Source organism: Cryptosporidium parvum, chromosome 4 (assembly GCF_000165345.1).
Source record: "Cryptosporidium parvum Iowa II chromosome 4, whole genome shotgun sequence".
In the NCBI taxonomy this organism is placed as follows: Eukaryota; Apicomplexa; class Conoidasida; order Eucoccidiorida; family Cryptosporidiidae; genus Cryptosporidium; species Cryptosporidium parvum.
Genome location: NC_006983.1, coordinates 859,635 through 872,382, shown reverse-complemented (window position 1 = coordinate 872,382; position 12,748 = coordinate 859,635). Strand labels below are relative to the sequence as shown.

The following is a 12,748-nucleotide window of genomic DNA, read 5'->3' as shown; positions in this document are numbered from 1 at the left end:
TGCGAAAATAAAGACAGAAGTTGTTAGTATGAAATCTTTAAAATTAATGCTAACTCAATACAAATGGAGAACTTCCTTCCTTAATTTATTTACTACTTTTTTTCTTTGCTTCCATTTTGCCAGGCTTGCTGAACATAATTTTCAGAATGAAAAAGATTATCAGGAATCCTATAGAAATGCACTTTCCGACTATTCCGACTACCCATTACAACATCAAATCAAAAAGTTTAAGTTTGACTTATATGCCAAAGATCCTGTTTGTGGTCCTCCTGAAGAACGAGAAGAGTATTTGGAGCTTCTTTCTATAACTAAACAATATGAATCCACTCTTTTACCTAAAGTTCCCAAAGGAAAGGATCTTGCCCAACTTATTCCTGTTGAACTCTTTTGTGCGCAAATGCATCAAATATTTAAATGTCTCCTACGAAATGTCCCTTCAAGTTCCAAAGATCCTCTAAATCTCATTTTTAATACTCCTACTGGGAAAACTTGGTTGGTTTTTAAAGGTTCTCATGCTAAAGTAGTTGCAGGATATTTGACAACTCCGTCCCATGCTCATTATATTGAGAACGATTTCAGTTTTATATCTGATAGTTATACTCAAAACGAACGTAAATTCTTATTTGTTAATAAGGATGACACTTTGAATTTCGATAGAAAATCTGAATTTTTCAAATTTTTTAAGCCCAGATCAACTCCCATGTCAAATTTAAGAGTTTTCTTTCATGGAAATGGAATATATAGCTCTGGTTGGCTTAAGGACGGAGTTACAATTCAAGTAGCTGTTAAAGGACAAATTAGAAATCATTCTCAAAGATTTGAAATTTTTTGGAATAGAGAAAAAGAATATACTTTATTCCTTTCATCATCTGAAACTTGGAAAACTTACAAAGGATACGTCAATTTTGTTCCAGGAATATTTTCTCTACATTCTGTTTCAGTTTCTATGACTGAAAATACTGCTTCTAGCCATCTTAAAGGAAGTAATCAATATAATAATAAATCAACTAGGAAGAATTTAGTTCCAATCAGGGTTGAATCTAATCAGATTATTCCTAATTTAAAAGATAAAAGCAATCAATTCTCCGAGTTTTTGATCATGGAATATTCACATGGAATGAAATTCAATGATTTTAAAAAGAGACTCAAATCTTTAGCTGCAGTTTATCATTATAATATTACAAATGATTGGCAAGGATGGTTTAACAATAGTTTGTTCTTATTATATATGGGTTTTTCTATAATTTCCACATTTTCAACTACCGGTAGATACCTCTACATGCACTGTGATTTACATGGAGAAAACATTATAGTTCAGAATATACCAAACATGACTTTATCTAGGATTTTATTTGCTAATATGCAAAAACTAATAAAACTTGAAAATATTAAGATAATTGATCATATGTTTGTTTGGACACCAAAAAATATTGGAGATAGGAACCGATCAATTCCATGTACTGATTTACAAGAGGTTTCTGTAACAGATACTGAATGTCTCACGGCTCTTTTACTTGGGCCCTTATTTAGATGGGATTATTATCCATTTGAAGCAGCTCCAGAAAATACTGAAAACTTTAAAATAATTAGTAAGAAATCATTGGACTTTTTTGATAGGGTTATGAATATTCCTGAATGGAGAAGAATTTCAAGCTATTATATTGGTAAAGCTCCAGAATGGTATCACCAATGGAAGAGATTTGGAAACAAGTCTAGCGATATTTCTATTAATACTTTTAATGAACAATTTGAAGGTATTATGATGGTTTGTGATTATCTACAAAACTTTATGGCTGAAAATGGAGTTTTGCAAGATTCACCTTGTGTTCAATTCCATTCATATTTAAGAGGATATGCTATGTTTAATTATAGAGCAATGCGTATTGGTTACTGTGTAGAACAAAATATTTCAAGTATATTATCAAACTTAAAAAATACTGGAATTGGAATAATCTCTGACCTAAGAATTTCTTATTGGGATTTGTCTAGGCTTTCTTTATTATTTTACTGGAATCTTTTGGCCAGTAATATGGAAACATGTTTACCAGTTTATAATGAAAGTCAAGGTTTCATATTTGAATTTGGAGGAGGAATCCAAGCTATTTTAAGAAATGAGCAATGTAATATTATTAAAGAGTGTATACTTGAAGAAAATAAGATATTTACAGCTAAGCTAAACAAATTGAAAAAAATAAACAATGAGATACATGGATACAGCATTTATGGACAAGGACCTTCAAAATCTATGAAAAATAGTTATGATAATTTTATGAAGCATATTAGAAGCAAAGAATTTAATAATCAAAAAATAATTTCTTCCAATAGAGGTCTACAAAACCTAAATATAGAAACAATTTCTATTTTGGATGGCGATTTAGGAAAAGGAATTTCAAACAAAGCTTCAAACATTATTGAAGCAAAGAATGCTTTTGATTATGAAGAGTTCTTACTTGATAGATGGATCTTCAGTCTTTATTATCAGTCAAACCTTTCACTTTCATTTACTTTGATTGGTCTCAGATATTCATTTAGAGTAGAATCATCTTTTAGTGGAAAAAGGGGACAATTAAATTCCATTATTACTCATATTAGAACAAGTGCTTCGATTTTGAACTTACTTCCAAGTGAAACAAGAGATATCACAGAGGATGAGATCTTACTCTCATGTAATATGTTTTACAGGGCTTATTATGAGATCGCAATTCAAAAGTATATAAATAGTGAGAACAAGGAATACTGCAGAAAAGTTCAGGAAGAGATAGTATTAGATCGAGATTATAGGCGTTTTAAATCCAATATTAAATTTAATAAATATCTTGAAGAAATTAAGAGCTCTCTTTTCGAGTATAATGGACAACAGAAATTAAACATAATTAATCCAGAATATATTTGTAAAAACAACTTCCTAAATGTAAATAGTAAAACTACTCCGAACAATGAGATTATAAGACAAGGCTTTTGTGAAATTCTCATTAAACCACTAAATTACATTAATATCAAAGTTTAGTAGTTGTTTTATTTCAATAACTTTTATCCATTTTAATTCTTTTTCTTTGCCTCTTTTCCCACTCTCTTGATAATTTATTTTTCAACTTATTAGTAATACTTATTAATAATTACGTATATTATTTATCAATTTGCATGTAAATTACGTGGGATCCATACACTGTTTAAGTTTTGCATGCAGTGCATGCACATTAATTGCGAATGAATTAGAGAGGAGTAAAAGATAATGGAAAAAAGAAGAGGTTATTAGTTCAGTTTGCTAGAAAAAACCTATACTTACAGATTTTTTTTCTAATCAAAAAAGTCTAACAATTAATTAGAATTCACAAGCTGGTCGTAAATTTGGTAAATGCAGCCTTGTAAATTTTGGAGCAAAGCTTCTCACCAAAATTAAAATGGGAAAGATTAATATATAAATGTAAATGCTTGTAATATTGCGTAACACACAATGATAAAAATAAACGAGGGTCTTGAATAGGTTCCTCTTCGTGAATTTGGTGAATCAAATAATTTGAAAGGGAGTTTGAAAAAGCAATAGAAATTTGTAAGAGCTTCTCTGGATTAATAATGATATGTTCTTTAACTGTAAATTTAATTTGATTCAAAACAAGAACTGACAAAGTAAAACTGATTTTGTTTGAAGAAAGTAAGATAAGTTTCTTAAAAGTATTAATAAAAAAGTCTCTGTCTTGAATATCTTCTTGAATCCAGAGTTTTATTTTCTTGGAAAAGGATTTTTTAGAAACACAAAATTCTTTAATACATGGTTCAAAATAAAATGAACTAGGAAAATTTTCAGAAATTGAATTCGAAAACAATGGATTAGATTTTATACACTCATTCCAAAAAAGTTTTGATCCAACTTGATCTTTGTGCACCCAATTAGGGAGTTTATCAAGTTCAGCTTGAGAAGACATTAAGAAAAAATGGCTTAAAGTTTCTGCAGCTGTTATAAAGTAGATTTGGTTATTGTATAACGATTCGTGCTGATTAATACAAGTCCCAAAAGACAAGATAGAATATGGAACATAAAATAATTCTTTAAAGTAAACTTCGAAAAAAATTGGGTTTGTAAGAACTTTGGAATAGGGTATTTTTAATGGACTAAGTAGTGGAATGCTTTCATTCTGATATATTGATAATTCCACCAAATTAATAGCTTTGCTAAAGAAATTTCCGATTCCCAATACAGAATCATACAAGTCATCAAATTTGTTTTGGTTAAAGATCCAATTTTTCCACCAAAGTTTGGAACCTCCTACATACTTTGGTTTTGTTAAATTAAAGTCTATATCGCTTTCAAAGAGTTTAATCAAAGTAGAAATTGGGTTAATGAAATTTGAAAGGTTTTTATCTTTGGAAAAGACATTATCTACATGGTCTTTCAGATTATAGGTAAATATTTGCCAATTTTCAACATCTGAAATTGAAACTTCACCAAAGGTCTCGCATACTTGGGTTAAAGAACGCCTTTTAGCATTAAAATAAGTAATATATGTAAGGTCAATAATTTTGACACTCTTAATGGTAGATGAAATAATTTCAGAAAGTGCTTCTTGGAACGAGACTTGGAATTTTGGTTTGGAAAATGAGTTATCTTCGTTCATCTCCCAATTATTGCTTATTAGAATTAAATTGCTTGCATGTAAATCACAATGTTGATACATCAGGCTTCCAGTAAAAGTGAAGGAAATCAAAGCAGAAAAGAATAAATAGACTATGTGAATTAAGCAAGCACTCCAAATATAAAAATTATCTTTTGAAAGTTTTATCCAATTAATTACAGAGTCCAAAGTAAGAAAATTGGAAATATCAGAAAAGCTTGGACCTACAAATTGTTCCATAATTAAATAAGAGGACCAAAACTTCCCTGAGACAACACTCCAAGGATAGTGAGATTCATAAACTGATGGATAGAAAATGGAGTTTTCACAGACATCCGTGCAAATATGTGAAGATTTCTCATTTAACTGCATGATTAAAGGATTTCCCTTTTGATTATTGAGGTTTTTTGGTATTCTTGGAACTATGAAAACTTGACTTGGGGTGAACTTGATATATTTTTCATTATTGGATAGTCCCGAAAGCCAATTTTCCCTCTCCAGCCACTTTAAATTATAGTTCTCATCTTTCCAAATCGTAAAATACACAGGATGATTCATTGATCTGAATGATTTGATACAAACGTGGGTATCTTTTCCAGTTTCCAATTGCTTATAAACAATATTTGTCTCAAAAGCTTCCGAATCAAATATATATACAACATATTCTTTAGATTTAAAGTTTCTATATGTATTAAAGAAAAATGAGGATGATTCTTTAATATGAGGAAATAAACCTTTATTTCCACCGAAGATTTTTCCACAAATAACATCACCATATGTACCACTAATAACATTCCATTTATAGGAATATTTTGAAGAAATCCAAGGAAAATTAATAATAGTTTGATTAAATTTCTCAAGATTTACGGAACTGAAATAAGATATATTATTGAATAAAAATGAATTCGATGTAGCTGACGATGTTACATTAAACAAATCTTTTTTCACGTTGGGAACCTCTTTAATCTCACATGATAATAATGGTGAGAGATACGAACAAATTGTATAAAGCTGAATATATTTTTCAAAATCTTTTATTCTTATTGGAAATGCCTTCAAGTAATTATAAAGCTTTAATTCATTTTGGATTGTCTCTTCAATAAGATTGAATCTCGTTTTTCCAAAGAGTAAAGCAAATAGAGAATTATAACGATTTTTATGTTCAATTTTTGTTTCAAACGTTTCTGAGATTGAAGCATTAATTCTTGGCAAAGCTTCATCAGTTGAATTAATATTTCTTTTGATGGTATTAGTAATATTTAATTCTGAAGAAAGTAAAGGTATATTTGTATTATTTTGAGATTTTACGTTCAAGAGATTACGATTTAACTTTTCACTACGCAATTTTATCCTTCCAATAAATTTTATAAGGCTAAGCTCAACATTTGGTGGTTTTTTCAACGTATATAATGTCTTTTCTGTTATTCCAGTTAATGCTAGAATAGCCAAACAAATTATCAACCAAAGTTTCCTATAAATAGGAAGAATTCCAAGTGACATTTGCCATTTAAATTACAGAAATCACCACAAAAAAAACCTTTTAATACTATGGATTAAGATTTTAAATATGATATCCCGAGCAATTTGTACAGAAATGATTTACCTTACGTTAAGTAACTAGCTTATCTTAAATACTTTTGGCGCCAAATGCATTTTTTTTTTCTTGTCAATTTAGATAAAAGAAAAGCCAACAAATAAATGGGATATTATGATGAGAAAAATTAACTAAAGAATATCAGTTTCCAATAAAGGATAAACAAATGAGGTAGATATTAATTAATTTAATAATTGGAAAATTTTATTCATTATTTTTTTAAAAAATATATTAAACATTGGTTTTAAAAAATACTGTACAAGTATAATATGGATAAAATGATGAACATTACGTAAATGAGAATGGTTTAATCAAGGTGTGTTTTAATTTCCTTTATATTGTTGAAATGGATAGTTGAAGGAAAAAAAATCGACCAGATTAGCATTATTAAATGATTTAATATTTGGGGGAAAAGCTGCGGGATAATTTTGGTCCAAATGATCTAAAAATTCAAGTCTAAAGTAAAAGTAAAGAATAAAGGAAAATTGATATATAGGGAAGATAAAATAATAAAACAAAAAACTAGTATAATCTAGTTGAATCCTCAATTATTAAAAGTTTCCAGAATAGATAATATAAATGGCATAGAAACAAGTTACAATATATTTCTAGGAAACAAGGAATTCTTAAAAGAAATTATATTCTAAGGAAAAGTGTAGGATTGGCTTTAATTTTCTAAGTTTTGGAAAAATCAATAGAAAATGAAGTTATCCCAGTTGGTGTTTTTACTACTGGGTATTTTTTTGGAGTTTGTGGAAAGACATGATGCAATAAAAGTTAAGGAAGGCATCACGCGAGAAAGAGGGAGGATGTTGAGTAGGGGTAGAAGAGCTGCTTCACCGCAAGGAAGTATAAATAGAGGAACTTTACCATCAAGAAAGGCTTATCAACAACATTTATTAGAGGCTTCAATGTTAGGAAGTGATGGATCTGACTTTATAAGTGATAGTACAATAGGAGGAGTCATTCATGATAAGGAAATAATGTCCAAAGCTCCATCTAGGCTGAAAACTAAGCCAGTTTTTGCACAGGTTCAGCCAGAGGGTGCTACAGCAAAATTACAAGTGACTCAAAATATTTCTCAGAGACGTGGAGGAAAGATATCTTCAGTTGTGCGATCAATTTCTCCAAGGAGGATTAGCGTGATAGATTTAAATATGGGACCACAAGAAATGGTAAATGCTTTATCACAAGAAGCAAGAAAATTGGAGGAGGATAAGACTGGTGTTAACAAGGGTTCTGCTGAATTAGCATGTGGAAGATATAGTTTTATGTTTCATTGTGAGGTAGTTGAGATTTCAAAGGAAATGTTTGAAAAGAAGAAAGATAAATACTTGTATACAGTTTCTGGTTCAAAAGATAAGAGATATGCTTGGAATACTGCTCAAGGAACATATGGAAGAGTAGTTTTTGGATATATTGAGGTTCCGACTGTAGATCAAAGATTTAGAACAGGTAATTCACATTTTTCTGAATTTTATAAATTGCCAGAGACTTTAACTGGAGTTAAGGTATTATTTCATGGCGGAGGAAAATATCCTGCAAAATATCTTTTACCAGGAATGAAGGTTAGTGTAGCTATTAAATCATATTTTAGAGGTGTATTCAAAATTGGAAGGATTGTTTGGAATAGGGAAAGAGAGATTCTTTATTCATTATCCAAAGAATTTTGGACAGATGGGCATGGTGGTCCACTAACTCATACTCCAACAGTATTTAGTGTTCATTATCAAGACCCAATGACTAATAAACAACGAGTATTATTTGAAGATCAAGAAAATAAAAGAGCATTGGTTTCAGAATTGTTAATTATGGAAAGGATTACTGGCCAAACATTTTTTGAAGTTTTAGTATATCTTCAAGATTTTAAGATTTTTGAATGGCTAGAGAAAACAAATGCTTGGGAACTTTGGAATAAAGCAATATATAAACTACAATGGACTTTAAATCACTTATTACAAAGTTTTATGGCAACTGGATATATATTATATATGCATTGCGATTTAAATAGAAGTAATATTTTACTTTCAATTCCGCCTTTGACTATGGATCATAGACGAAATTTACTAAATATCATTTCAATGGAACCATGGGATGTTAGACTTATTGATCTTTCTTTTGTATGGGTACCAAGTGCATTAAAATCAAGAAATACTCATAGTATTTGCAGTCAAGTAAATAAAGCAGCCATATTTTCTGATGCTAATTATCTATATGTATGTATTATTGAACTTTTAAAAACTCCTCAAAGAGATCTTCCAATTTCTAAGCCAACTCCATTATATAAGGCTGTGAGAGCTAAAGCACTTGAGTTATGGGAAAAAATTGATTCAATTAATGAATGGTGGGCTGTTGGTGTTAATTTTATTGGTCGTAATTCCTCGACACATACAAGATATAAAATTAGAAAGCCTGAATTGGGTGGAAATACATTCAATGAATGTATTGAAGGCATTATGATGATGTCAGATGTTTTTGATACTGAAGCTAAAAAGTTGGGAATTAAGTTGCCATTCCATTCATTTTCACCTGAAGCTTATTTAAGAGGTTATTTGCATCTTTCATTTAGGATTTCAAGACTTGGATTATGTTTAAGAACAAAAATTACAGAAAATTGGGACTCTCTAAAGAGTGTATTACTTCCTACTAGTTACTTTGACTTTTCTGTTATGGTACTTTCTTTAGATGAAAGTATATCATCTAATAAGGATTCTAATATATGCAAAATCAAAATTCCAAAATCAGAAAGACAAATGATTGAAACTCATTCTTCAAATAATCAATCAGGAAGCCATTATATGGAAATTACTCTCCCTAATAAAGTTTGCCAAGAAATTAAATCATGTATGGCAGAAGTTGAAGCAATGAAATCAATTCCAGGAGATGTAGTTATCAAACCAGCAATTTCTGTTGTAACAGCTGAAAATCATGAATCTGAACGTTTATTACAGGAGTTGCGTATTGAAAAAAGATTCCCAGAACCAATACAAGCATTAGGAGTCCGTTTATTTGGAAGATTTCAAGGAATTAATACTAATGTTGATTTAAATAAAGAACAAATTTTAAGTTTCCTAACACAGTTGAGTTTAAATGCACAAACTGGGAGATTAAGGTCGAAAAATCCTTCTGAAAGTTCTTTATTGAGTTTATGCAATGAACTTGAAAGTAATGGTACTTTGAAGTCTATATTTGGAGCCCAAAAATATGCATCTATGGTATCTTATGCAAGTAATTACAGATTAAATAAATTTTGTCAACTTTTGTTTAAACAGTTACGTAATACTTTGCTATTTTCAAACCATTTGGATCCTAATTTTAGATCAGGATCATCAACTCTAACATCAAAAACAGCAATTGTACGTAAATAACTTAAAGATAATACTTTACATGGGATTTATTTCTCAGGTAAGAAAAGAAATAATTTTCTTTTTTATCTTAGAGAATTAAAACTCTAAGTATTAAGAAGAAAAACATTGCTAATTATTCATGCTTTCTATTGTTTAATTATAGAAGCTACCAAGTAGAATGAAAAATAACTTAAAAGAAACTAATACTTCATCTCAAACTCAACAAAAAAATCATCTTGAGAGATTTGATGAAGCTCGGATAGGAGCTCTAGAAAATAAAGAAATAATCAAATTTCAGAAAAAATTGGATTTAAATAAAGTTATTTCTAAAATTCAGGAAAAAGGTAAGTTTAATTTTTAAATCAATAAAATTCTTATGAATAATATTTAACTATTCTTTATTTTTAGTAAATTTGAGAGAAAAAACAGATGAAGTTATTTATACATTTTCGTTAGATAAAAATGAAGGAATAAAAATTGAGAATATTGAACAGTTACTTGGTCCAAGTAAAGTTCAAGTAGGAAATCAATTGAAGAAAAGGTTTTTTAAGAAAATTAATGAGTTGGTTAACTCAGTAGGGGAACATATTTTAAAGTATAATAGTATTCAGTTATTATGTTCATCATTAAGTGAACTCTTTGAATGTCAAATCAATTCTAAAGCAATAAATAAGAATAATATGGAAGATGAGACAATATTTGAAGTAAATGAGCCAGGAAATACACGAATTATTCTCTGGGATGATGATCAAAATAAGCATATTGAATTAAAATGGAAGGTATTAAGTGGAAAATATGGTTCAGTGACTTTTGCAACAGTATTAAGACCAAAAATAAATAATGATTATTTAGTTAAATCTCAAATAATGGCAAATTCTTGTAATATGCCATTAAGAATTAAGAATGTAAGAACTTGGTTCCATGGAAGCTTATATATTCAATCAGGATGGATTCCAGAAAATATGAAACTACTTTTGGCAATAAAAAGTCCATTTAAAGGAGTACATTCAATTGAAAAAGAAATTTGGGAAAGAGAAAATCTTATAAGTTTGTTATTAACTCGCGAAGTATTTTCAATGGTTTTAAAAGATGGAGAATTAGACCAATATCAATTGTCACCAAGTATTGTAACTTTTCACCATAATGTCAAAGATTTAAATAAAAGCCCATCACATTTCTTTATAACAAATTCAAAAAAAAGCTTAATAAAATTAAATGATCCATATAGGCCATTATTTTCCAATTATTTATTTATGGAATATATTAATGGTGTTCCTTTGGATAATTTATTATATTATTTAAGAAGTGAGGATTTGTTTTTATGGTTAAATGAAGAAAATATTCAAAAAAGGTGGGCATTATGGTTGGAAGCTATTTTGAATTTATTAAAATTAATAATTCTTACAATTCAGTCATTTTCATCCACAGGATACTTTCAATATTATCATTGTGATTTAAATTTTGGGAATATCATAATTTTAAAAGAATCTATAAATGAGAAATTATTTGGAATAATTAAACTTTTCCAAGATAAGAATAATCATTCGAATAATCTAAAATTTATCGCAAATATAGGACAAGATTCAATTAGAATTATTGATTATGCTTTTACTTACATACTTTATCATAGAGAAAAAGATGAAGAAATTTCAGATCTTAATGATTTTTTGAAAGAAAAAGGAACTTATAAGTTAACTGGGGAAAGAAATTTTGAGAATATTTGTAAGAGGATGATTAAAGCAGCTCTTTTTAATGATCCAAATTATATTTCAATTTTAATTTCTGAAATATTGATTGGCCATTCTTCATTGTTAAATAAATTTCTAATATATCAAAGCCAGAACCAGAATCAGAATCAGAATAACTATAACATCTTTTCACAAGATATTACAGAAATTAAAGTTGATCCAACATTAAAATGGAAAGATCAATCAAATCAATATATTAATTTATTATATAGATTTGATTCTATATTAACTTCTACAAATGAATGGGAAGTAATACATCAAGAATTTGTTGAGGATGAAAATCCCATTAAACGTTGGATTAGTAAGAAAGGTAAAAATAGAAATCAAAGAAATATTCTTTCAAGCTTTAATCAAGGCTCAGAAGCATATATGATAGCTTGTGATAAGTTAAATCAAATAATACAAGTTGCAAAGAAAACTGGTTTAATAATTAATCAAGACTTGCCAAGTAATTGTTTATCTTTTGAATTCTATTTAAGATCTTACTTATTTATTCCATATAATATTGCAAAAATTGGTTCATGTTTATATTCAAAAGCTATTAAAAGTCAAAAGTTTCTTTTTTATATTATTAATACAAGAAAATTCAACAGTAAACCAAGTTTCTTCCAATTAGCTTCTATTACTATAAACTACTATATTTGGATAAAAAACCAAGTAAATAATAATACAAGTAAAATAATATCATCATCAAATTTATTGGAGGAATTTTTTGATGAAATAAAGAATGAGTGTAATGAATTTAAATATAACCCAGAAAACTCTGAAAATCTAAATAATCTGATGAATATTGATCAAAAGTATCAACAAACTAAACATATTTACAGCCTTATTTATGAAGATCAGTTAAAATTTTTAAATCAAAATATTCTTCAAAATAACCTAATAATACCTTTTATATTATTATTACATAGAACATGGTATAGAATTCAAGACTCTACTGAAATTCTTCGAAAACAACTTCCATTTAATGTCAATCAAAACCTATTGAATTCTTTAATTGAATTCTTTAAAGATATTCAATCAATCTCATTCAATTCTAACAAACACGATGGTAATATGCATAATAATTTTCTTATCGACGATTCAAGTATCTTAAATACCTGTATTAGTAATATTGATCACCAAAAATATACAATTTTCAAAGATTCAGCTATGAGTCATTCTGATTTGTGCAACCTTATCATTAAACCTCTTATTTATACTTTCCCATTCAAACCTCATAATTCAAATAGAGAAATATAAACAGTTTTTTACGTGTATTCCCGTTCGCCCGCCTTATTATTTTTACATGCATTTCAAGTACATTCAGTTTCAAGAAATAAATATATTTAAGCCTATTCTAAACTTGACTATATATACATATATTTTCTTTTAAAATGGTTTAATGAACTAGGTTAAAGACGCAATTCAACATTTAGAGTAATGAAATAATAATAAAGACTTAAA

General features: G+C 28.4%; 4 protein-coding genes across 4 annotated transcripts; 3 read left to right on the top strand and 1 right to left on the bottom strand.

Moving 5' to 3' along the window:
* Positions 1-28: 28 nt before the first annotated feature.
* cgd4_3600 (hypothetical protein with possible signal peptide, 'HCD family'paralog) lies at positions 29-3,007 on the top strand (the record flags this gene model as incomplete). Its single annotated transcript, XM_625936.1, has 1 exon — positions 29-3,007. One exon carries the CDS (start codon positions 29-31, stop codon positions 3,005-3,007), a length of 2,979 nt encoding a protein of 992 aa, XP_625936.1.
* Positions 3,008-3,329: 322 nt separating this feature from the next.
* cgd4_3590 (conserved hypothetical protein) lies at positions 3,330-6,110 on the bottom strand (the record flags this gene model as incomplete). Its single annotated transcript, XM_625935.1, has 1 exon — positions 3,330-6,110. One exon carries the CDS (start codon positions 6,108-6,110, stop codon positions 3,330-3,332), a length of 2,781 nt encoding a protein of 926 aa, XP_625935.1.
* Positions 6,111-6,905: 795 nt separating this feature from the next.
* cgd4_3580 (conserved hypothetical protein) lies at positions 6,906-9,572 on the top strand (the record flags this gene model as incomplete). The annotated part of the gene is made up of 1 exon (XM_625934.1): positions 6,906-9,572. The coding sequence occupies one exon, from the start codon at positions 6,906-6,908 to the stop codon at positions 9,570-9,572; it is 2,667 nt and encodes an 888-aa protein (XP_625934.1).
* Positions 9,573-10,231: 659 nt separating this feature from the next.
* Positions 10,232-12,544, top strand: cgd4_3570 (conserved hypothetical protein; the record flags this gene model as incomplete). Its single annotated transcript, XM_625933.1, has 1 exon — positions 10,232-12,544. The coding sequence occupies one exon, from the start codon at positions 10,232-10,234 to the stop codon at positions 12,542-12,544; it is 2,313 nt and encodes a 770-aa protein (XP_625933.1).
* Between the last annotated feature and the right edge of the window lie 204 nt (positions 12,545-12,748).